General features: G+C 46.0%; 1 protein-coding gene across 4 annotated transcripts in view; it reads right to left on the bottom strand.

Annotated features, from left to right (window-relative positions):
• Positions 1–26,185, bottom strand: part of LOC105482367 (ADAM metallopeptidase domain 19) — a 136,514-nt gene that overhangs the window by 41,877 nt on the left and 68,452 nt on the right. For all 4 annotated transcript variants that reach the window (XM_071098155.1, XM_071098156.1, XM_011742414.2 and 1 more), the window contains 3 exons: positions 18,450–18,528; positions 11,364–11,440; positions 225–417 (listed from right to left, as the gene is read on the bottom strand). In XM_071098155.1, the coding sequence (XP_070954256.1) occupies positions 225–417; positions 11,364–11,440; positions 18,450–18,528 (349 nt within the window). The remainder of the gene's footprint in view (positions 1–224; positions 418–11,363; positions 11,441–18,449; positions 18,529–26,185) is intronic.

The raw sequence follows: 26,185 nt of genomic DNA, 5'->3' as shown, positions 1-26,185 counted from the left end.
CTTTCTGAAGTCAGCATCTGAGTGTTTTAAAGGTAGTGGTGTTCTCCCCAAAAGCAGTTATTCTATTATGAGGGTATTTCACACTCAACAATGACTTAGAATCAAAGAAAAACACTATTTCCTTCTTCTTAGGCATCACCCTTCAATTTAGAAATACTCCTGGATTCAAAGTAAGCAACCTCAGAGGGGACAAGCCTGTCCCCAGGTTGAGCCTCAAAACTCACCCTGCGAGGTCGCTTCTTGGTCTGTTGTGTAAACTGAAGGGCCCAGTCCCTGGTGCTGAGCTTGGAGTGCCCGAACCCACAGTTTCCCGGGGGCGGCTTGAGATGTTCAGATCTGTAAATAAGGTGTTGGCCCTCGCTGTCAGGGAGGGGCTCGATGACGTAGCTGAGGTTGCTGCTCACCGTAATCAGTCCTCTGTTGAGAGGAGAAATAGAAACTCTGGTCAAAGATTATGGTTCTGAAAAAGTCCCTTGTGTAGGTCTCAGTTTCTCCATATGCAAAATGACATAGTGGGTTTTGATCATCGGTTCTTAACCTCATTATGGGGCCATGTACCCCTTTGTGAGACTCTGATGCAAGCTCACACTTCCTCTCTAGCGAAATGTACATATACATAAAACGTGGTGCATGAGCTCAGGGCACTTGGACCTTCCCCACCCCACCCAACCACCACCACCAAGCTCATCGTGAGGCTCCAGGTTAAGAATCTCTGGACTGGGAAATCTCAAAAAGTTCTGAAAAGGCTGTACCTGTGACACTTAAAACTTATGAAGGATGGTAGGTCCAGGATTCCAAAAAGCCTCCCAAACCAAAACATGGCATAGGACAAATCATGGGTCAAAACTTTAGAGACTCAGAAGAAGCAGTACAGTGGCCAGAGAAAGAACAGTGGCCTGCAAGTGAGGTGACCCAGGTTCTGGATTTAGCTCCAACATTCAATTGTCACACGCTCTTCAACAAGCATCTTAAATCTCTCCAAGCATCAGTTTCCTCATCCCTAAAATGGCAATTATAACTTATCAAGACTCCTGGATGACTAAGTGGAAAGACAAGGGTCTTTGTGCTTGGAAACTAAAGCTAGATGCATCAGTGATGACATGCCTACCTGTCCCAACTGCCCCACGTCAGCACGGCAGTTATTTGGTGAAGTGACATCCACCACCAAGCATGAGTGACTACTTTTTTTCCTCCCTTGATTATAGATACTAGCATTGAACTCAGAATAAACTCATGGAGCCCTTACTGTGTCCTACACATAATCTAGACATAATCCTTTTCCTCAAGAAACTCACAGTCATCTGGAGGACAGTCACAAACATTTACTGAGCTCCTGCTGCGGGCCAGGTTATCGTGCTAGTTGCTGAGGATAGAATAGTGAACAAGACACACCAAGTGCCTACCCTTGTGAAGCGTTGAGTCTAAACATTGGAATAAGTCACTCTAATGTATAACAGAGAGAGCAAAAATTTCATCACCCCTTGGACTGGAGGCAGCTGCTCCAAGTGTTACATCACCAAGGTTTCTGAGGGCTTTTCTAGCCTCAGCAAGAAAGAAGACCATGACTTATGATCTATTGCTATTGCTAATGATCAGTGAAGGCCCAGGCAGCAGGCATTTGTCATCCTTGATACAATGAGATAAACATGATTGTAAAGGTATGTAATCAAGGCTCAGGGGGAGAAGGAAGCCCAGGAGTAAGCCCTACAGACTCTAGCAGCATTTTGTATGCTGTAAAACCTCAGGCAGGCTCTCATCCATCCAGAGAGCTCAGAACCTACAGCATCTCCAACCCAGTCTTTGCCACTGTAAATTGGCAGGACCTCTCTCTTAGCTTATCTCAGCTTCGACCTCCACCACAACCGCCACTTGGGATTCCCGCCCAGATTTTGCCCTTTGGGAAGAGCCTGTGACGCTCTCAGGAAAATCAGCGCCAGGCTGTGATGGGCAGCAGCTTTTCCCGGATCCCATCCCTGGCTGACCTTATTCCAGATCCAGGAAGCCTGATGACTTCCTGGCTGCCTCACCCAGGCTGACGCAGCAATACGCGACCACCCCCTCGGACGGACATGTAAGGTACTCCCTGAACATCTGGGGGTGGGAGCGGGGCAAGGAGCAAGGGTCGCATCCACTCCCTAATCCAGTCAGGAAAGGGCAGAGGAGAGAGCTGCTACACACATCCTGTTCCCAAGTTATCTTTTCATCCCAGCCAACCAAGGCCTCTCCCATCACCTCAGTTTCCCCTGATGGCTACACACTTTGGGAACACAGAGGGCTTGACCACCAACGGATGGTTCTGTGCACCAGGCTGTGGCTGCCAAGATGACACCCAGTGAGTGGAAAGTTCCATAGAGGAATCGGGGAAAGTTCCAGTGGAGGGTCACAAGGCGCAATTGATCTGGCATCACTTGAACAAGCCTGTGAGCTAAACAGGACAGAGACCAAGCCAACGTGTGGTGCACAATAAATAAGAATCCTCATAGTGGCTGCAGACTATAGAGCCTTTGCTGTGGACTTGGCACTGTGCCAAGTGAGCATTTTATTATTCCCACCACCTTCCTAGGATCCTTACAAATATTGTCCCCAATGTACAAATGGGAAAACAAAGGCTCAGCAAGGTTAATTAACCCAAAGTCACATCAATAGTAAGAGTAAAGAGTAGGGATTTGTTTTTTGTTCGTGTTTCATCAACTTTTATTTTAAGTTCCAGGGTACATGTGCAGGATGGGCAGGTTTGTTACACAGGTAAACATGTGCCATGTGATTTGCTGCACAGATCAGCCCATCACCTAGGTATTAAAGGAGTTGGGATTTGAATGGAAGTATTCTAGTTTCAAGTCCCACAACTTTACCCTGACCTTCCACTGCCTCAGTCACGATAGTCCTATAGAGGCTGGGCGCAGTGGCTCACGCCTGTAATCCTAGCACTTTGGGAGGCCAAGGCTGGTAGATTCCCTGAGCTCAGGAGTTGCATATGGTAAAACCCCGTCTCTATTAAAAATACAAAAATTAGCCAGGCGTGCTGGCCGGCGCCTGTAATCCCAGCTACTCGGGAGGCTGAGGCAGAAGAATTGCTTGACCTTGGGAGGTGGAGGTTGCAGTAAGCTAAGATCGCACCACTGCACTCCAGCCTGGGCGACAGATCAAGACTCCGTCTCCAAAAGGAAAAAAAAAACAGCCCTGTAGAGTGAATCAGAAAGATACCACCAGCCTACAGATGGCTCCAGTGATGGTGCCAGCAGCTCTCCTTTGAGGGGTGAATGGCCTCACCTCAGTTTCCTAGGAGAAAAGACAAAGGAGGTGTGCAGCCTACTTTTCACCTTCAGATGCCATTGATTGAGCTAACTGGATGCCAGGCACTGTGTTTACAAATGTTATTTCATTCCCACATCATCATTATAAGGAGGCACCCTCATGAGTCCCACTTTATAGATGAAGAAACTGTGGCTCAGAGACATTAAATAACAAGCTCTCATGGCTAAGGGCAGTGTGGGCTCCAGACATGGGGACCAGGTAATCTAGAGTCAAAGATTCAAGGTCCACAGACTTTGGACCCCATCCCCTTAGCCTCTATGCTTTCTGCCTCCATCAGTGAGTTCCAGGCCTAAGTGTCAGATATCTCTAGGAGCAGAGGTCTCAGGGATATCTACTAGAATATTCTACAGTGTATTGAAAACATGGCTATCCAGGTCTGCTGTGGATATGGTTTACCTGTCCCCAGCAAGTCTCATGGTAGAATGTGATCCCAGTGTTGGAGGTGGGCCTGGTAGGAGGTGTTAGGGTCATGGGGTGGATCCCTCATGAATGGCTTGGTGCATCCTGGTGGTAATGAGAGAGTTTTACTCAGCAAATTCCCGTGAGAGCTTCCTCAAGAGCTGGTTATTTAAAAAAGCCTGGCACCTCCTCCCTCTCTCTCTCACTTCCTGTCTCACCACTTGATCTCCGCTCATACAGGTTCCCCGTCTCCTTCTGCCACGAGTGGAAGCAGCCTGAGGCCCTCACCAGAAGCAGATGCTGGCGCCATGCTTCCTGTATGGCTCGCAGAACTGTGAGCCAAAATAAAACTCTTTTCTTTATAAAGCACCCAGCCTTATGTATTCCTTTATAGCAACACAAATGGACTCATACAGGGCCCAACTTTAAAAACCCAGATCTGCAGGCCTGAGTGTCTGCACTGTTATCAAGGCCCATGAGTAATTCCCTGCCCAGCCACACTCAGGAACTTTGGCCTGCAGACTGCACTCTGCAGCAGGCACCTGCTTTTCACGGGGACCCTAGTAATTCTGATTCAGGGAGTGGGCAGATTACAGTTTGAGAGAAACGCAGGCTCAGAAGGACCCTGGAGGTCCTTCCAGCAATAGGATTCTGTGGCCACTTCCCTCCCTTCCTCCAACTGCTGTTCCTGGTAATGTGCCCATGTCACGGTTGCAATCCCCTCAGACGGCCTGGGGATGGAGGAGAGGCTGGCACAAGCCCCAGCACTGTCAGCGGCCTGCAGCTTTGTTGCTGGGGGAATGTCTGAGAATGTGGCTCCAGGAGCCCTCCCCGCCCCCACCCCTAATTCCTTTAGCTGCCCCCTTCCAAACACCACCAGTTGTTTATCTTTCTAGGAGCCTTGCTTGATCTAATTTGCTGAATGTTAGCGCTGGCAAAGGCAGAACTCAGCCAGAAGGCATGAGCCGGGGCCCAGGAGGCTGGGTGGCCAGCCTCACATGCCATTCTCCATTCTGTCCTCCATCCTACTGCTCATTGTTAAGAGATGGATACAAACGAAATTGTACAGAAAAACCCGGGCAGGCCAGGTCGGGCAGGCAACAGGCAATTCATGTCTAACCCCTGCATAACTGAAGGATTCACCAAATGCATTCTTCAAGGAAGTAGGCCAAGAACTGCTTCCTGGGGACTTGTCCATTCAGAGCTAAACCAAAGGGGACACGTTCTACATCCCTCTACCCAGAGGTGCCCTAAAAGGTAACTACCCTGCTACCCTTCTTTCCTCTCCCCTTCTCTGCAAATTATATCCATGCAAAAGGAGTTACGGGGAATTCCAAAGGTTGCAAAAAAGAGAAGAGAAGGCTTGTAGGTCATGTGCTATCTTAGGGACGGGGTGCCCCCATGTAGCACCTGGATTCAAACTCTGGCTGTGCTGTCTCCTAGCTGTGTGGTAAGTGATGTAATAACACTGCCCATCTCACAGAGTTGCTGTGATAATGGACTGAATAGGCAATGTTCACTAATAACCAAAGCAGCATTTTAAAAGAACAGCTAACAGTCATTGATTGTGTATTATACGTCAAGCAAAGTGCAAAGTGTTTTATTCGACAGCCATTCCACACATCTGTACTGAGAACCCACTGTGTGACAGGAGCTGTTCTCAGCACGGGAAACAGCATGATCAAAGCAAAGTCCCTGCTGTCAAGGAGCCTGCACTCCTCACCTATTGTAAATCCACCAGTGATGTCAATATTGTTATTCCCATTTTATGGATGACAGCCATTCCACACATCTGTACTGAGAACCCACTGTGTGACAGGAGCTGTTCTCAGCACGGGAAACAGCATGATCAAAGCAAAGTCCCTGCTGTCAAGGAGCCTGCACTCCTCACCTATTGTAAATCCACCAGTGATGTCAATATTGTTATTCCCATTTTATGGATGAGCAAACTGAGACTAGATAGCTTAAGTAGCTTGGCAGGGTTTAAACCAGGAACTGTCTGGCTCCAGAATCTAAATTCATCACAACTTAATAATACTGTCCTCTGAGGGCTTAGTCTGCGCAATGCCTGACATGGACGTGGCATTTATGATCTGTTCTGCAGAAGGAAGGCAAGGAATTCAAAGGTGGAAAGGACTTGCCACTTCTCGTCCAGGGCTGGCTGTGTATACAGGAACCACCTCCTTCTGCCCCAGGCTCCCACCTCCCTGAGACTCTGCCCAACCTCTCTACATCCCAGGACTTCCAACACAAAAGGAAGCTTTTAACAGTCTGGTCTACTCTCGTTTTACAGAAGAGAGGAAAGCCCACCCAAAAAAGAACTTGCCCAAGCTCACCTAGTGAGTTAATGTGACAGCCGGTGCAAATCCCAGCTCTCCTAACGTCCAGGTTCATGACTCTGGGGTATGCCCCCGACCTCACCCCCACTGACCACCCACCCCACTCCCAGGACTTACCCACCTTTCGGACAGAGTAGGGCCTGTGGAGGGACCAGCCTGGCCACAGCAAAGACATGGAAAAAATTTAATGGGGAGAGGAAAACACAGAGAGCCACACAGCCAGGAAGTATGGAGCTAGATCTTAAACGTGGATCCCTTGACTTTAAATTTTGAGCTTATTCCAGGCCATCATGCGCACTTTCCTACACATTCTCCTGCATTCATTTTCAATCTCATATTCTCCCTTTCTCCCTCTCTCACAGAATCTAGTCCAGGGACCACAGTTAAGGTATAATTACAGTGAGAGTGAGCCCTATGTTTTTGAAGGCAGGGCTGCTGTAATATAAGGGTGATCCATCAAATAGACCACGATGGATGATTTACTGTATGCCTCTGAAAGACTTTCTATATAATGAAAATCTGTCAGACATTAGTACAAATGATATTATGCAATCATTAAAAGAATGAGATAGATCTATGTATACCTAAAACATAATGCTAAGTTGGAAAAAAAAAACAAAACTGTATGTATAAGGTAACCTCATTTGGATTAAATATGTTCATATATTACATATATACACACACACACATACACACACACACACACACACAATTATGCATTTCAATTAAGGATACCTCCAACAGTAATTAAGGATACCTCCAACAGTAATAACAGATGGAGAACGGGATTGGTTGGAAGGGTAGGACAAGATAAACAACTTTCATTTTTTAAAGCTTACACATTCCTGCATGATTTGAACATTTAATACTAAACCCGTATTAGTTATATAATGATAATTGTTAAACATTTCTCTAAAAAAAGTAAACAACTTACCAACCAGATACACCTCTGCTATTGACAGTGAACTACATACACACACACACACAGTTTCCCAGAACACACAGGCTCAGTCAGAGATACCTTAACCCAGTGTAGATATTTAGAGAATGTCTTAATCTGAGACAGGCTTGGGAGAATGACACTTGACATTCCCAGTGAGATGGGATGCCACGTCTTTTCAATGGTGTCTTTTTTTTTTTTTTTTTTTTTTTTTTGAGAAGGGGTCTTGCTCTGTCGCCTAAGCTGGAGTGCAGTGGTACGATCTCAGCTCACTGCAATCTCTGCCTCCCGGGTTCAAACGGTTCTCCTGCCTTAGCCTCCCAAGTACCTGGGTCTACAGGCATGCACTACCACACCTGGCTATTTTTTATATTTTTAGTGGAAATAGGGTTTTGCCATGCTGGCCAGGCTGGTCTCAAGCTCCTGACCTCAAGTGATCCGCCCGCCTTGGCCTCCCAAAGTGTTGGAATGAAAGGCGTGAGCCACCTCGCCCAGCCTATTGGTGTCATTTATAAGTACTATAGCTTCCAATCAATTCTCAAAGGGTCCAGGGGCCCAAATAAGATTACAGACATTATACTCCTGTATTAGTCTGTTTTCACACTGCTATAAAGAACTACTTGAGACTGGGTAATTTATAAAGGAAAGAAGTTGAGTTGACTCACAGTTCTGCATGGCTGGGGAGGCCTCAGGAACCTTAGAGTCATGGCAGATGGCCAAGGGAAAGAGAGCACCTTCTTCACAAGATGGCAGGAGAGAGGGAGCACAAGGGAAACTGACACTTTTTTTTTTTTTTGAGACAGTCTCGCTCTGTCACCCAGGCTGGAGTGCAGTGATGCAATCTCAGTGCACTGCAAGCTCTGCCTCCCGGGTTCACGCCATTCTCCTGCCTCAGCCTCCCAAATAGCTGGGACTACAGGCGCCCGCCACCACGCCCAGCTAACTTTTTGTATTTTTAGTAGAGACGGGGTTTCACCGTGTTAGCCAGGATGGTATCCATCTCCTGATCTCATGATCCGTCCGCCTTGGCCTCCCAAAGTGCTGGGATTACAGGCGTGAGCCACCACGCCCGGCCGGAAACTGACACTTTTAAACCATCAGATCTTGTAAGAACTCCCTCACTATTACCAGAACAGCACGGGGAAACTGTTCCCATGATTCAATCACCTCCCACCAGGTCCCTCCCTCAACACATGGGGATTACAATTCGAGATAAGATTTAGGTGGGGACACAGAGCCAAACCATATCAATTACATATCTATGTTCTTTTTTCGTAAGGAATATTCCTAAAAGGATATATAAGAAACTAGTAACAACGGCTGTCTCTGGGAAGGGGGGGAAATGTGGAAATCTGGGGTAAAAAGAGACGTATCTTCCATTGTACACTCTTTTGTACTTTTTGAATTTATTTTTACTAAGATCATATATGACTTCTTCAATTAAAGTAACCTAAAGAACTGCTTTGGAGAGAAGAGGGGGCCTAGCAACCATCTAGAAGCTCAGCTGAATTCCTCTTGGTATCATCAGCTTGAAGATCTCACTTGATAGAAATCCTACCTATTTTCTCCAATCACGGGATCTTGTTTCCAGGACAGAAGAACAATCACTATGGAGATTTTTCACTGCAGCAGTGCTTTATGAGCTTTGGGAGGCGCCTTGAGTTTTGATGACATGGGTTTGAATACTGCTGCTGTTGCAGCTGCTCCTTCTCCAGGGTCCAAATGGAACCATCTGGCATGAGTCTCCAGCTCTTAAATCAGTCCACCCACAGTCCACGCCTTGGTTTCTTAAGGCGTGTGTAGTGAGAAGACTGGGAAAGTAAGGCATGTGGACCTCACCAGACGGAAGCATGCAAAACAGAAACACATGGACAGCTCACCCGGTATCCCCCTCCCTGTCAGCACTGCTGCTGGAATGATTTACAAGACGCCAAGCCAAGTTCCCACTGCTCCAGACTGAGGGGATGGAGGAAGAGGCAGACAGAAGCAGGTCACACCTGCATGTTCTTTTTCCTCCTTCTTGGGACAAACTTTGTTTACTTGCAGACTGCAGGTGGCGGTGGCTGGGCTTGTAAACACCACTGTGAGGCCAGTTAGCTTGGCTCAACCAGGTCACTTAAACAGAGGGGATTTGGGGCCACTCTGTTATTGCTTCCCATCCAAAGCCCACTTCCTGCCTAATTTCCTCCAGCCAACTCACCATGCAGCATTCAAACAAAGTCATGGCCCAATTTATAAACAGACACTTGGGACCTGCAGTGTCAGAAACCTTCCATTTGTATAGGAGCCTGCATAAGTCTTAGCATCGTTTCACCAGTGTAAGATGAGGAGAAACCTTTACATTTAAAAGTACCATAATTACAGCAATAATCTCTATCATGCCTAATATTGATGTTCACTTTATTGACAAGGAAACTGAGGGCTCCAAAATTACAATGCTGGTTTTCCCTCTGCCTGTGTAGGGCACTGGCATCAGGAAGACACTCAATTTCAATTTGTGAATGAAAAAGGCAATCACTGAATGAATGAATCAGTCAATAGAGGAAGAACACACAATGGAGCCACCTCCTATCAGCTCACAAGAGCCAATCCAAGGCATGTCTTCCCAATTCTGCCTTCAATAACATCACATGGGTAGCTTGAAATTGATCATGGTGGGATTATCTTTGCCAGCATATTGGCAGATGCTACAAATCAGGGCTTTTTCCTTTTTGTCATAGAGCCAGTTTACATTGGGCTGAAGTGTCTCTCACTGAGCCTGTGTATTCTTGGAAACTGTAGCTCACTGTCTATCACTGCACAGAGGCACCACATAGTACAGGCAATCAAAACCCAGGCAATTAGTATATACAAGGAGATATCAGGTTTTTTAGATCATCATCCTTCTTCAAAAAAAGGGAAGGAGAAGGAGATTGAAAGTGGTCTACATAAATAAGACTTATCACGTCAACATACATGCGTAGATTCTATTGCATGCAAGGCATTAGGGCAGGCTGGTGGAGAGAAATAGATATGTGAGATATACTGCATATTCTCAAGGAACACACCTTCTCAGGTACAGACTATAATGTGCACACAAATCACGTAGGGAATCTTGGTAAAATGCAGATTAAAATCCAGTAGGTCTGCGTGGAACCTGAGAAGCTGCATTTTGAACAAACTCCCAGGTAAAGTTGACGCTACCCATCCATGGACCACACCTAGAGAAGCAAAGGCCTAGGAGGTCACCGCATGCTGACAGTGTGCCGCTGCAAGTTCCTAGGTAAGATGGCTATTCGCAAGCTGAATCCTCACAACCACAGGCATATATTCTTTTTATCCACATTTTACAAATGAGACCATTGAGACCCAAAGTCACCCAGCTGGTAAACTGCTACCAGCTCAAAGCCAGGTAGTCTCACTCAGAGAAGGAAGGGTCACTCTCAAAAGCACATTCTGGTGGGAACTTTTCAATTGATTTTCTCTCTTGAAAATTATTCTTGCCTCTCCTTTCTCTTCCTACTCTCTGTTCATTAACCGTCCATTTCCTATTTCACCACCTCCAAGTACTCCCAAAGAAGAACTGAGGAGGTGTGGAACCAAATGCTCAAACTCATCCATTGCGAGCATATTAACCATGTGTCTTCTTTTTTATCTTCTGTTTCTTTGACATCTGAGTCTTGCTGACCATAGAGGGACTGCCCCTTCCAGGGTTAGCCAACTCCTAGAGATGGTCAACAATTTCCCAGCTACCTTGCCTTTCAAATGCAAGCCAATCAATCCAGAACCCATACCCTAGCCATCTATTTTATGGGGCTGTCAACCTCTGGGCCACTATCCCCCTTCCCTAATCACCCCAGAACCAGGTATAGGACAACTAAGGACAGAGAGCCCATAAACCCCAGAGCCTGCTGAAATGATGCAAACTAGCCAATCCTAAACCTGCTTACTCTGCCTCTCCCTTTCCTTCCTGCAGAAACCACAAGAAGGGCTTCTGCTGACATTTCTCCAGGCTCCCTCGGCCTGCTGACCAACCCCAGTGCCTCCCCAGGCCACCCCCATGGCACAGCTGGGCCCCTCCTTTTTCTGTGAGTATAACCATCTTTTCAATGGCAGTCATCTCCCGATTTTTTGGCCTCACCATACCTAAATAATAACAAAACCTATATTTTAAAACATCAAGTTTCATCAGGAAAGTTAAATCCCAATGGATTTGTGGATTACCTAGGCTTTCCCTTGCCCGTCCTCCCAGGCTCAGCCCCTCTCTGGGCTGGCTTGCACACATTCTCAATGGACTCCTTCCCAAGGTCCTTGCCTTTGCCTTGTCTGTCTTGAAACTTCCATTCCTGGGGAGAGTGTCAGGTGCCACCTGTAGCCTTAGGGTCTCTTACCTAATTCCCCGGCAGGTGCTGAGCGTGACGCTGGACAGCTCTGTCTCCCTCACTGTGCCGTGGTAAAAGCAGTGATCCTAACAAGGAGAAAGGAGGTAGTCAGGCTAAAGAACACTGATAAGCATGGCAACGTTAATGTCTCAGGATGGTGGGTGACTCATGGCTTATTATATACCTACCCAACTTTATAGCACCTTACAACCTGCAAAGAGCTTTCCAAGACACAATTTCATTTGATTCCCAAAATAATCCTTGGAGACGGGGCAGGGCAGATGTCATTATCTCCATGAAGCTGATGAAAGGCTGAGGCTCAAAGGAGCAAAGAGATTTGCCCAAGGTCTCCCTGCTGTTTGGAAAATCCAGTATTTTCCTAGTTCAGAGCTCTTTCCATGGCATGCTGTTGGCCACAGAAAACACTGATTCCTGAAAGAGCCTGCCTCCCCACCAACGTTATCTTCGCAACCCCCTGCAATGAGTTGAATAGAACCCCCTAAAATTCATGTCCCCCTCAGAATGTGATTTTATTTGGAAATAGGGTCTTGCAGATATAATTAAATTAAGGTGATGTCATGCTGGGCCAGGCGTGGTAGCTCACACCTGTAATCCCAGCACTTTGGGAGGCCGAGGCAGATGGATCACTTGAGGTCAGGAGTTCCAGACCACCCTGGCCAACATGGTGAAACCCCGTCTCTACTAAAAATACAAAAATCAGCCAGGCGTGGTGGTGCACACCTATAATCCCAGCTACTTGGGAGGCTGAGGCAGGAGAATTGCTTAAGCCCAGGAGGTGGAGGCTGCGGTGAGCCGAGATTGCACTACTGCACTCCAGCCTAAGTGACAGAGTGAGATTCTGTCTCAAGGAAAAGGAAAAAAAAAAAAAAAAAAGATGGTGTCATGCTGAATTAGAGCAGGTCCTAAATCCAATGATTTGTGTCCTTCTAAGAAGAGGAAAGGACACAGAGAGACACACACAGAGAAAGAGAAGAAGGCCATGAAGATGGAGACAGAGACTAGAGTGATGAAGTTGCAAGCCAAGGAACACCAAGGATGGCCAGAAGCCACCAGAAGCTAGAAGAGCCTGGAAGGACTCTCTCCAGAGGCTTGGAGGGAGTGTGGCCCTGACAATACCCTGAGTTTGGACTTCTAGCCTCCAGGACTGTGAGAAAGTAAAATTCTATTGTTTTAAATCTTTAAGTTTATGGTGCTTTGTTGCCATAGGCCTAGGAAATGAACACTGCCTACTCTTCCACAGCTCAAGATGCTCTTCTACACAAATCCCTCCACACCTGAATCATACTTGATTTGTCACCTATGCCCATGAGGTCTGCTGCTGCTCTCCAGCCACTGTGTCTCACAGCTGTCAGAATTCCTCCATCACTACAAACAGCTGTGAGCACTGCTCTGTGCCAGGCCTGGGGCCAGCCCCTGGAGACACCATAGCCAGCAAATAGAGTCACAGCTTCAGCCTTCATGGGGCTTATGGTCTTGTGAGAGGCAGTCATTAATGAGAAATCCAAACAGATATAATTACAAACCAAAAGAAGGGGCTTGAAACAAACATTTCAGGTGTGGGCTGAGTGTTTTATAAGTCAGGTAACCATAGAATTTAGGAAGCAAATATGCACTGTTGAGCATGCTAATGCGCTAAACCAGACAGACGGGGATGAAATCAGGACTGTGTCCAACAAATGGAGGGGTAACAACAAGAGACACATTCCTAGAGGCTTCCTCCCAAATAAGTCAAGAGAGATGCACTGGTCAGAACAGAGAGAAGGTAAAACCCGCAGGGTAGAGCCAAGTTCTGGAAAGATCTCAAAAGGGATGGATGCAAACCACACAGTTGCAGACACAGAAGCTTTCTCTTTTCCCCCACCTCTAGGACCATGCTGCTTGCAGTTGCTTCTTTGTCCCCACCGGACAGGGATGTGACCAGTAATCACCTATCCCATGTGTCCGTATTCTCTGGCTCCACCTCCCTCCCAGCTCTAAGCATGAGTATAGACGAATAATTAAATTCAAGCATTTTGGCATAGCCAGGCATATTTAAATCCAGGCATAAGCAGTTCCACAACCTCTCTCTGACCTTCAGTGTCTTTAGCCTCTATCCCCCAGAGTGGTGGTGAGAATATTGTACATAAAGGAGCTAGTAAGAGTACCTGGCCCAGAGTGGCAGGCAATAAACATCGGCAACCATATAATCATGAAATTCTCCTTTATCAAATAATATGGCCTCAAGGGACCTGGAAGCCCACCAAAAGGCTGAATCCAAAGCCCTAGCTGTGCCAGTGCTCCATCCTATCCAGCCAGCCACGCAGCCAGATCAAAGGATACAGGCCAAGCTGACACTCAACATGGCCTCGTTCTCCAGAACACAGGTGCCCTTTCATCTGCATATGGTCCCTCGGCCAGCAATGTGGCTTCTCTGCCCATTCAAGCTCATACAGTCAGGAGGAGGGACAGAGCCAACCCCTGTCTTTGCATCAAACTCTTCTGGATTTTAAACAAGTCAGATGTCACCCTTGAGGAGCACAAAGGAAAGTCACTGTGCTGTGATTATGAAAGAAAGTGTGGCAGGCAAAACCCTCCTCCTGGCCAGGATTCCAACTGCTTTCAAATGCCAGCCTGTCATGTGGCTTCTCAACCTATCCCTGGGATCTGGGATTTGGAGGCCCCTCATGAAGCACTCAAGTCCTGAACCTGGTCCTTAGAACTCAACAGGGAAGCCACGAGCCCTGTAGCACAGGATTGTTCATGGGGAGAAGAGGGGCCAGGCCTGTGTGGGGTAAATGGGGCTCAGAGGAGTTGGAATGACCAAGAATCAAGGAGTTCAGAAACGTGTATCGGTATAGTTTCAAAATGCTGGTTAACAGAAAGAACTGAGGCTAGGCGCAGTGGCTCACGCCTGTAATCCCAGCACTCTGGGAGGCCGAGGTGGGCGGATCATGAGGTCAAGAAATCTAGACCAACCTGGCCAATATGGTGAAACCCTGTCTTTATCACAAATACACAAAATTAGCTGGGCATGGTGGTGTGCGCCTGTCGTCTCAGCTACTCAGAAGGCTGAGGCAGGAGAATTGCTTGAACCCGAGATGGCACCACTGCACTCCAGCCTGGTGACAGAGCTAGACTCTGTCTCCAAAAAAAAGAAAAAAGAAAAAAGAAAGAACTGAAACCCAGGGATGGCTGTGAAGAATCCCTGCACCTCCTCCTATCTTTGAATGGATGCTAAGAGTGTTCACAACTCCAGTTCTCTCGAAAATAGAGCACCTGACTTCTGTAACATGCTTTATAATTTACAGAGCTTTCACATACACTATCTCATGCGACGACGACACCTACAACTTGTATTATTAACAGTAAGAGGTCAGGTGGGGTGGCTCACACCTGTAACCCCAGCACTTTGGGAGGCCGAGGCAGACAAATCACTTGAGGCCAGGAGTTTGAGACCAGCTTGGCCAACATGGTGAAACCCCATTTCTACTAAAAATACAAAAATTAGCTGGGCGTGGTGGTGGTCGCCTGTAATCCCAGCTACTTGGGAGGCTGAGGCATAAGAATCGCTTGAATCTGGGAGGCGGAGGTTGCATTGAGTTGAGATCATGCCACTGCACTCCAGTGTGGGCAACAGAGTGAGACTCTGTCTCAAAAAATAAAATAAAATAAAAAAATAAGAGCTAACATCTAACCAGGCATGGCAGCTTATGCCTGTAATCCCAATGCTTTGGGAGGCCAAGGTGAGAGGATCACTTGAGACCAGAAGTTCAAGGCTGCGGTGAGCTGTGATCATGTCACTACACTCCAGCCTTGGGGACAGAGCGAGGCCCTATGTCTAAAATAAAAGAGCTAATATCTACCCAGCTCTTACTGTTTGAACAACTTAGGCAAATTTTTCCCTTTGATTCTGACCACAATCTTATGAGGTAGATATTATTATTGCCATATTTTAAAGGGGGGAAATTGAAAGAGAGGTTTTAAGTCATTCACAAGGTGACACAGCAAAGTGGAAACTGGAACCCCACCAGCCTGGCCCCAAGCTCCATCCTCTGCCTCTCTCAGCAGTAGCAAAGGAGGAACTTGGCTAGTCAGAGCTCTTTTATCCCCAGCTTCTCTAGCAACAAAGGAGACAAGTTCTAGCCTAAGCCTTGCCACTTGCTGGTTATCTGAACTTGAGCAAGTTACTTTTCCTCTTCTCTCAATTTCCTCATCTGTAAAATGTGGGGTTGGAAGAGAAGTTTATGAATTCCCATAAAAATTAGTGATTCATCTTACCCTTCCACAGCGCTGCGAGTCAGATATCAGCATATCCAACTTACAAAGGAGAAAACTCAACACTAGTGTGGTCAAGGGGGTTGTTTAAGGTCATATAACTAGTTAAAGCCAAGATAACAACCTTGGCTTCAGATCGCAAACCGTGTCATTCTTTCTGTCGGAACACATTCACAGACCCATTCCCCCAGCCGCCTGACCTAGATGCAGGCTGTCGCCAAAAGGCCTGGCTGATGAGTCTTGATAAGGTTGCCAGAATTCCAGCTACCCCAGGCCAAGTTTGGTAGTAGAGTGCAGTCTCCAACATTCGGGTCAAGGGCAGCTGAGTGGTTTATTCCATTCCCATTTTTCATTGAGATCTCGGCTCCCAAACGAGAAGTCTGACTGAGAACCCCATGGGCCGGGGTGGGAGCTTTGCAAGAGTCTAGTAGCAGGGGATATAAGCAAACAATGAGTTGTCCGTCCCAAGGTTCAGCTAGGATGTGCTTCAGCCAACAAGACCTTCTGGAAGGAGGGGACTTTGGGAGAGGGGGAGTTCTCTTCCAGTCCTCTATTTCTGAAAGGCCCTTACAACATCTCTGCCTAATGCACAAGCTGAGAGCACAAAGAACAAGTCAAGAATCAGTCATGAAGTCATTGCATTCCTCAGCTTCTCAGCCTGATGGGGCCACCCCAAGGGGGCTTTCATAGCAGGAAGCGTGAGCTCATGGCAAATTTGTGGACTGAGACACATTCTTGAGCTGTGGGTATAGAAGTGGCAGGATCCAAACTCAGAGGAGGGTGTTTGAAGGAGGTTGTCATAGCTAGGCTTTCTAGGCATGCCTGTTCCCCCATCCCACCCCTGCCCCTGGAGGCAGAGAACAGAGGTCTCAAGAAGAGAGGAAAAGTTTTGACCAAGGGGCATTGAAGAATATGAAGTCACAGCTAGACAGCCTTCCTGGGGATGAGAAGACACAGCCCAACTGTGCTGCAGGCACTGGCCACGCTACCAACTCCTTCCCTATCCAGAGAAGTCTTGGTGAAGAAGGCAGCACTGGTCCTCGCATTCAGCCATATAATACAGCCCCTAAACTACCCAGTTACTATACTCCAGGTCTCTTGGATCTATCAAAAACTGTGGCCGGGCACGGTGGCTCATGCCTGTAATCTCAGTGCTTTGGGAGGCCGGGGCACGTGGATCACCTGAGGTCAGAAGTTCGAGACCAGCTTGGCCAACATGGTGAAACCCCATCTCTACTAAAAATACAACATTAGCCAGGCGTGGTGGCTCATGCCTACAATCCCAGCACTTTGGGAGGTCAAGGTGGGCGGATCACCTGAGGTCAGGAGTTTGAGAATAGCTTAGCCAACATGGTGAAACCCTGTCTCTACTAAAAATACAAAACTTAGCCAAGTGTGGCGGTGCATGCCTGTAATCCCAGCTACTGGGGAGGCTGAGACAGGAGAACCGCTTGAACCCGAGAGGCGGAGGTTGCAGTGAGCCAAGATCTCACCACTGCACTCCAGCCTGCGTTACAGAGTGAGACTCTGTCACACACACACACAAAAATTGCCTGTCCTGTGTCCCTTTCCCCATCCAGGGGTAATCTGGTGAACTAATCTGAGCTGTTAATGACTGATAGCGGCCAGTGTTATCTTGCTGGACACTTGCACTCCAGCAGGGATATTTTAAAGAACGGGCCTGCTAGAGTACTCAGGTTCCATGGGAAGCTGCTGGAGGAGTCCTGAGGTGGAGGGACCTCTCCTGCTGTTCTCTACACCGCACCTCCCAGTCCGTGTGCCTCAGTAGTCCATTATGTCCTGCCCCAAAGGCAAAGGTCACTGCTGCTCCTATCAGCGTGCGTCGTCCCTTCTTTACCCCCATCTCACCAGCCCAGACTTTGAGAATGGTCACTTGAATCCAGGGTTTCTCAACTTGGGTACTACGGATATTTGGAGCTGGATAATTCTGTTGTGGGGGAGTGATGGGTCTGTCCTATGCATTATAGAATGCAGATGCCAGTAGATCCTCCCTGCCAGTCACGGCAATCAAAACTGCCTCCAAACATTACCAGATGTCCCCTGGGGTCGGGGGAAAACCACTGGTTCTCCTGGTTGAGAATCAATGTTCTGAGCCTACAAATTCCAATAGGCATCCCTGTAAGAAGAACCAGACACCATGAAATGTGTATCATTCACTACCTTAAATGTCTACCAGTGGAGTGCGGCAAAGCAAACTGACATGTAACCATCTGAAAGACCATTTTCTAAATGAAAGATCTTTGACGTTGTGTAAACATCCCTACTCAAAAACAACTTTGAGGGAAAAAATGTCCAATATGAATACAGAAGCAAAATTAAAAAATCTTCGTAACTTAAAAATCACATTAAAATAGCAGACTACAAAATGTATATGCACAGTTATTACAACTCGGTAAATGTTATACATCCATTTAAAAAGGACTGATCAAACATCTAATTGGATGAGATGACAGGATTATGAGTAAGTCATTCCTTTTACTAAAACTTTCGTTAATATGTGGGTAATTAACATAAAGTAAAGAGCATGTATGTTTCATAATAATTTGCACCAACTGTAATCAGATGCAATTACCCTAAAATAGTCTATGTTTCTTTAGCCATTTTAGTTAGCAAAGAAGGGGGAGCACCTATGAAACATCAAATATATGTTTTGCTTCTCTGGTTTGCTCCCTTGGTCTTCACTTGGGGGAAACACTCCCTTCAGGGGAGGGACCAACTCCATCAGGCGTCTCCTGAGGTCCTAGGAGTGGTGCTGGGAGAGGACAGTTGCTGTATAGACATTTGTTGACCTGAACTCACCTCCAATTTCAGTGTGGTGGTTTGAGGGTTACCACTTGAAGTATAATGGGTTTCTGTGTAGGAAGGAGCAAAAAGTTGCCTGCAAAAAATAAAAAGAGACATTTATATCATAAGTGGATGAACTCCATTCTCCTAGCAACAACAACTAGTGATTTTAACTGAACCAGGCAGGACTATCCCAAGCATCTCCATGCAAAAGAAACTGGGCAGCCACTAAGGGCTAAGGAACAAAAGGGAAAACCAGAAGTTTGCTATTAATTTTATATTTAATGTAAATTAAATATAATTTATCATCACTATGGGAACATCACTTCAACTAGATCGAATTGACAGAACTAAAGCAATGATCTTAGTATTTGTCTGGGTCCTGGGAAAACAGACATGCAAACACATGTAAAATTTTCCAGGGCCTATGAACCCTATTGTGTACCTTGGTTGATTTTTCCAGCACTGGATCTACCAATTTTTAGTATCAGCAGACCAATTTTTCTTTAAGGGAATACCTCTTCTCTGATGTGTATTTTGGTGAGACTGTCAATCAAGGAGTCCTACTTGGCCCTGGCCAAGGGGTGACCTGGCCAGCGGAGTGATGCTGCCAGGTCTGAACAGATGGAAGCAATGCATCTGTTCTTCTGTGCCTGCCACAAAGGTTCCCTAAGCTTCCGTTGCCTGCCCTTTCTGACGCTTAGTGGTTCAGATTCCCTGAGACCTGGTAATTCTATATTACCCTTCCAATAAATTCCTTTTTTTCTTTTCTAAACTTGGACATTGGTTTCTCTCACCACAGACCCCTTGAAGTAGAGGTTAAGAATCTCCTCACCAAAGGCCAGGCAACTCCAAGAAATATTCTTAGAATTTCTCTAAAAATTAAAAGAAAAATACAAGAGTCAAATGGATGTTTTCAACTATTAATAGTTCAGCTTCACTAAAGGGAGAATTGATCTAGAGAAAGCCAAGGTCGGCCAGGCGCGGTGGCTCACACCTATAATCCTAGCACTTTGGGAGGTGAAGGCTGGCAGATCACCTGAGGTCAGGAGTTCAAGACCAGCCTGGCTAACATGGTGAAACCCCTTCTCCACTAAAAATACAAAAATTCGCTGGGCGTGGTGGTGGGTGCCTGTAATCCCAGCTACTCGGGAGGCTGAGGCAGAAGAATCTCTTGAGCCTGAGAGGCAGAGGTTGCAGTGAGCCGAGATCATGCCATTGCACTCCAGCCTAGGTGACAAGAGAGACACTCCATCTCAAAAAAGAGAAAAGAAAAAAAAAAAAAAAAAGGAAAAAGAAAAAAAAAAAAAGTCCAGGTCAAGGGGCAAGAAAGGTTTCTAAAGGAAGGCACCATTAGAAATTCAAATCTGACAAAAAGAGAATGATGTGGCTCTGTATGTACTAATATGGGAAGATGTCTAAAATGGAGTTAGACAGCAACAGTAAAGTTCTGAAGAGTATGTATTTTAAAAGTCCATTTCATTGAAAATCAAATACTACACACTCTAAAGCAGGCATCAGAAATAATTAGAGGCCAGGTGTGGTGGCTCACACCTGTAATCCCACCACGTTGAGAGGCTGAGGCAGGCAGATTGCCTGAGGTCAGGAGTTCAAGACCAGCCTGGTCAATGTGGTGAAACCCTGTCTCTACTAAAAGTACAAAAATTAGCCGGGTGTGGTGGCAGGTGCCTAGCTACTCGGGATGCTGAGGCAGGAGAATTGCTTGAACCTGCGGGGTGGAAGTTGCAGTGAGCCGAGATCCCGTCATTGCACTCCAGCCTAGGTGACAAGAGCGAGACTGTCTCAAAAGAAAAAAAAAAAAAAGGAGAAACAAATGACCTTTGTTGATGGTGATTATCTCAGGAGTTGCAGAAGATGTTCACAATATAAGTTGCATATTTCTGAAGCTGGTTGACTTTTAAATTAACTGTCAGAGAGCTGTTTTGAAAACTGAAATTTTAACTTAAAACTGCTCTTAAAAAGAAGAAAATGTAGGCTGTGGCCAGCACAGAAAGCCAAAGGAATCTGCAGGGATAACCCAGGTTTTAAAGGAGGTGACGTTTCCCAGCAAGAGAGGGTCATCGTTGAGGGTCTCTAGAATCCTTCTAGAGTCACTTCTAGCTCTAAGTTCTGGGATCACTCAGATTTCCCTCCATCCCCAGTGTGTGGTCAGAAGGCAAATGCCACAAGAATTGTCTTCTGTACTATGTCAAGTCCTTCAACTTCTCGCCTTGGACTAGAAGAAAAGAAGCCCAACAGGAAAATGTAAAAATAAAGCAAAGCACAAACCCCAGCTTTGTGAAGAGAAATTCTCATTCACATGGAAACTTTGGGTCAGTGGCTAACTTGACAGAATCTGTCTCCCAGTCCTTTCTCTGTCTCCTTAGCATCTAACTAGCCCAAGATTCGAGGGAGGAGTCACCCATTTGCCTGAGGGAGAAAAACTGTAAGCCTCAGGAGGGCAGAGGCCAAGCAGTTTTGCTCACTGGTTTATGTCAGTGCTCAACATTTGTTCAATGAAAAAACCACTTAACTAGTTACTGAATGAATAGATGGATGAGTAGTTCAGTGTCCTGGGAGCTTAGAGCATGGTCTGGACACTGGAAAAACTGATGTTTTGATTCCAGCTCTGACATTTACTGTCTCTACGGCCGTGAACAAGTAAATGTATGTCTCTGAACCTTTGTTTCCTCTTAGACAAAAAAGAGGATGAAATACTCATTTGACAGGGCTGTGATGAGGATCAAACAACATAATCAATGTAGCAGGCTTAATGCCATGCCTGGCACAAAGTGGAGCTCGGTAAAAGTTAGTGATAATCATTATTGCTTTCAACAGGGATTATGACAGAAGAACCCAGAAAGTTTCTCTAACTTTCCCCAGCCATGAACTCCCCAGTCCATCGCTTAAGAGAGGTGGTAAAACGCAGCGTGCTCATTCCTGCAGCCCATTTCCTGGGTCTGCTTTCACACACTGCGCCACGTACAGCTGGTCAGGAGTTCAGAGTTTAATGGTTCATTCCAGGTGTCAGTGGGGAAGTGTGACTTTTCCCACAGAAAATGCACTCCTGGTAAAAACATTCTCAGCCTCCTCTGAGACTTAGCAAGGGGGGAAAACAATCATCCATCCAGTGACGTTACCCCATCATCACAGGACTCTCCGACCCTCAGCATTGAAAGGAACCCTAGAAATCATACAGTTAAACTCCAGTTACACTGTGAGCTCCCCAAAAACAGGGACCTCGGTGTCTTTGAAGGCTTCTCCCCGGCCCCCAGCACCTAGCAAGCAGGCAGTACATGTGCATTCTGTGAACGAGTGGATGAGTGAATAAACTCGCAAATGAATAAATGAACTTTTTATCTCATGTAGGAATCTGCCAGATGGCCATTCACCACTGGACACCTCCTAGGAGAGGCTGCTCCTGAGACTACCCACTCCATATCTGACCACATACAGTAGTTAATTTTTACTCCCGATTAAAAACTACCCCTCTGGCACTGGTACCCACAGGCCTTCGTTCTGGCCTCTGAATCTGCATAAAACAATCTGCCGTCATCTTCCACCTAACCACCCTTTCTGAAGCAGCAGTATCATCTAGAAACTAGTTAAAAATGCAAATTGTCGGGCTCCACCCAGACTCATGAATCAGATAGAAACTCTAGGGTTAGGGCCCAGCCATCGGTTTGAACAACTCTGCAACTCCCCCAAGCTAGGTCCATATACGCCCATGTGTTCAGGTGCTGCTCTCAGAACCAAAGGACACTGCTATCCCACAGAGAGGAGGGCACATGGCCACTGAGCAGCCCGGCCCAGCCCAGCTGCCCCATTCTCTGACCACATCTTGTTCTCATCTCCTCCCTAACAAGCGGCTGGCTCAGCAGACCGGCAGGAAGCCGTCTCTCACCACTGGATTGCATTAGGATTTTCAGGAAACGACTTATGAGTGATGTGCATCCAGGAAGAGAAAGGACTGTGCACGATTTCCCATTCCGCCCACTCTTTTTTTCTAGCTTTAATAGAAAAGCAATTTCTGTTCTACCCTGCTGCCTCCCGCTCTGTCTGCTCCGTGCTCAGGAGCCCATGGACAGGCAGAAATCAGTAGGACACTGCCATATCTCAGCACCATTAGAATAGTAGCCAGCACTACAGTTGAGCAAAATCTGTGTCACTTAGATTCAAAAGTCCCCGAGCAAAACCTGCATCTTCAGACTTCCACCTAGGAAAATAAGCTACCCCCAAAGACTGGACATAAAACATCATGTCACTCTCTAGGGAAAAAGAACTGAAACCTGTACAAGCAGCCAGCCCCAAAAGTACACTGCAGCCTGAAAACAGCTTGGACCCATCTTTCCTAAGGCTCGGAAGCTTCAAACTCAGGACAATTCCTTTAAGTTCTATGTATCATCAGACAAATTTCAAGTGCCTCTCTATGCTAAACCACCCTCTAGAGAGGAAGGAGCAGTGACGCTAAAATGAATTTGCAAAACATCTTCTGGGAGCTCAAACCTTCTTCCTCCTGCTTCAGATAAGCAAACCAGTGAAGATAAAGTGATAACAATTTCCAAATTACCTTGAAAAACACTCTCTGCAGACGAGCTCAGCATAGGCGAGCATCACTCTGCTCACCTCAGTAGCGAGTTTTGCTGACACCTCCTTTCTCTGGGTCTTTCTCTATCTAATTCTTCCAAGAGTCTCCAGATGATGCCTTGGGAGGTCCTGCTTTTCTGGTCTCTCTTATTTCACTTCATTCTGCCTCTGTTAGTAATAATGTCCTCACCATGCCACTTAGCCCAGCAACTGCACAACACGGAAAGACTGTTCAAAAATACACAATCCCCTGCCTTCTCTAGGGAAGGATTAAGAAATCTGTATTTTTAATCGTTTTTTTTTTTCAGGTGATTTATGTTTTCAGGTTGTGGGAATTATTCTACTCCATTTGAGCAATTTTAACATTTTTAATTCTCTTTTTCATGTCTAGCCTCCTAATCACCTTCCAAAAATCTAAAGATCATCCTAGCCCAGCAGAGAGGGAAAGTCAGAATGCTTTGGTTTAAGCAGCAGCCGCGCTACGCAACTGCCCTTCCAAAGCCTGGAAATAAAGCAAAAGATGACTATGGTTCCTCTCAATGTCACACAAGTGTACAGCCACGGCCAGGCGCGATGGCTCATACCTGTAATCCCAGAACTTTGGGAGGTCGACGCAGGTGGATCACTTGAGGCCAGGAGTTCAAGATCAGCCTGGCCAACAGGGCAGAAGCCCTCTCTACAAAAAAAAAGTAGCCGGGTATGATGGTGCGTGCCTGTAATCCCAGCTACTCAGGAGGCTGAGGCAGGAGAATCGCTTGAACCCGGGAGGCGGAAGTTGCAGGGAGCTGACATTGCACGACTGCACTCCAGCCTGAGTGACAGAGCCAGATTCCATCTCAAAACATTAAATTAAAAAACACGGAGCATAGCCAAGCTTTAGAGTCTCAGAGGCCTGCCTACTGTTCTCTGGTCTTTATGGGAAGAATGTGGCTTTGAAAGATGTACTATTTACAATTAATTATGGCAGCCCTTGCTGCACTCTGTAAAATCAGATGTTAACTTGTAAAAACTTAATAAGATACAACAGAAATGCAAATATTTCCATCTAGTAGAAAAGATAACCCCAAAGGTTATGGTTTTACAGCCCCTAGGATATTAACTAGTTTTGTATCTCATTTCGCAATCTTATCTCAGCATTCCTTTTTTCACTATTAAATACACACACACACCCACACAAACACATCTTAGTTTCCCTTATCTAATTTTAAACCAGTTTTATCATCTTGCTGGTTCCCCCATTAATTAGATAAATAAAACTTCGAGAAGAGCTCACCATGCATTTGTATAAAAAGTGTTTTCACGTGAGCCACAAAAACCCCCTCCACTTTCTAGACTGCAAAACGAACAGACTAATAATCACCGTCAGTATCACAGCGATGCTGAGGACCAAATGAGAAAATACTTTCAAATCCTAGCTCTTATAAGTAGTGTGAGTTCAGACTGGTCAGTAACTTCTCCATGCCTATGGTTTCTCATCATAAAAATGAGGAGAATGATAAAATCTACTTCACAGTGCTCCTGTAAGATGTTAGAATAGTGCCTGGCATATAGGAAGATCACATGACTATTCGTTAGATAAAATGAACAAATGTGAAAGAATTATTTGTAAAGTAGAAGGTATTTGCGCTTTACAAATATTGCTATCATTTTCTCCAGCACTAGCTATATATACACGTGCCAAAATCTTGATCATTGTTAAATCTAGGTAATGGCTGTCTGAGGCTTATAATACTAGTCTCTCTCTTTTTGGGTTTATAAATTTTGACAATATTTTTTAACTAGCTGGGTGATACGGTGCAAGTCACAAACTACTGAGCCTCAGTTTCCCTTTCTATCAAACAGAAATGGCAATGCCCAGGACAGACAGGTCCTGGAAAGTGTCTCTGAAAAGCAGAGTGCTATTCTAATGTCATGGCCTGCGCTAGTCTAGATTTGGGACAAAATAAATTCAGTGAGTAATGTTTTGTTTTCTAAGATGCTGAAAGACAAGCAGGGAAGAGACAGCTAGAGCTGCTTCAGAACCAAGATTTCTGCATCAGTGCTCATTCCACCTCTGACTCCAAAGGAATGGAAACAAACCAACGTGCCAAAGGCATGGCCCCAAAGCCAAATAAGGGACTGATGAGTCCAGGGGGCTGCAAGCAGACACATTCCTTTATGAGGGAACAGAAAGGCCAAGGAAGGGGGAACTTTGGAGGTTGCTCCGAGAGTAAAAAATTGGGACCTCCTCCTATTCCAGGGACTCCCTTGAATAAGCACCATCGTTGCCAGAGGAGCAACTTTGGAAGCAACACTCCGAAGGCAAAATGGCGCCATCCAGAAGCCTGGCAAAAGGCCAACGCTACTCAGTATGTTTTCTTTAACTTCCTATTAAGGAAGTTTCCAAACAATGCGTTAAGTCAACACTCCCTTTCACCAACCACTTCCCATGACATCTTCTCCCAGTCCCCACAAGACCTGGCACCCTTCCGACTAGTTTCTGGTCCTGTGTTTTGCTATTACATTATATACCAAAGGATGTTTGGATGAGCACCACTGACTCCTTTGGCCAGCAGGGTCTTTACTTAACCCTCTTCAGGCCTCCCTCTTGGCTGCCTCTATGAAGATGGGTAACCTCTCTGCACAAATAGAGCTGACTTCTTGAGATCAGACAACTTAACTGGCAGGGACCTGAGGGGCCCTCAAAATGGCTCACGCAAGACGAGTTCACAAATTTGTTTTCCAGTGTCCCGAATAGTCCATTATGTGTATTTGTTGAAACCAGATAAGAACAGTTCGGGGAAATGAGGTGCTACCTTTAGTATTTCTGAGAAAAATTTAAAAGCGAAAATGGTGAGTAGGAGCAACTTCTCTAGCAACCAGTTTTTGGTAAATAACCACAGTGTTTATCAGATTAGCTGATACCACAGAAAACCTGAAGGGAAAGACGGATGTAAGAGGGTATGAGGAGAGAGCTACATCATAAAGAAAAATGGTGTGGATAAGACACAGGGGAAATGAAGAGAAGGACCCTCTGAGATCACTGAAGCTGTGAGAATATGCTTAGAAAAACGGGAATAAGCGGACCACTCCCTGAAACTAACAAACAAACATAAAACAGGGAGGTGTAGGTGCTTAGCGCTTTTTAGGCTCTGATTAAATATCCCAGTAACTTTCAAAAACTT

Source organism: Macaca nemestrina, chromosome 6 (genome assembly GCF_043159975.1).
Source record: "Macaca nemestrina isolate mMacNem1 chromosome 6, mMacNem.hap1, whole genome shotgun sequence".
Classification (NCBI taxonomy): Eukaryota; Metazoa; Chordata; class Mammalia; order Primates; family Cercopithecidae; genus Macaca; species Macaca nemestrina.
The sequence above is the reverse complement of the archived record's forward strand: the minus strand, read 5'-3'. Positions and strand labels throughout refer to the sequence as shown.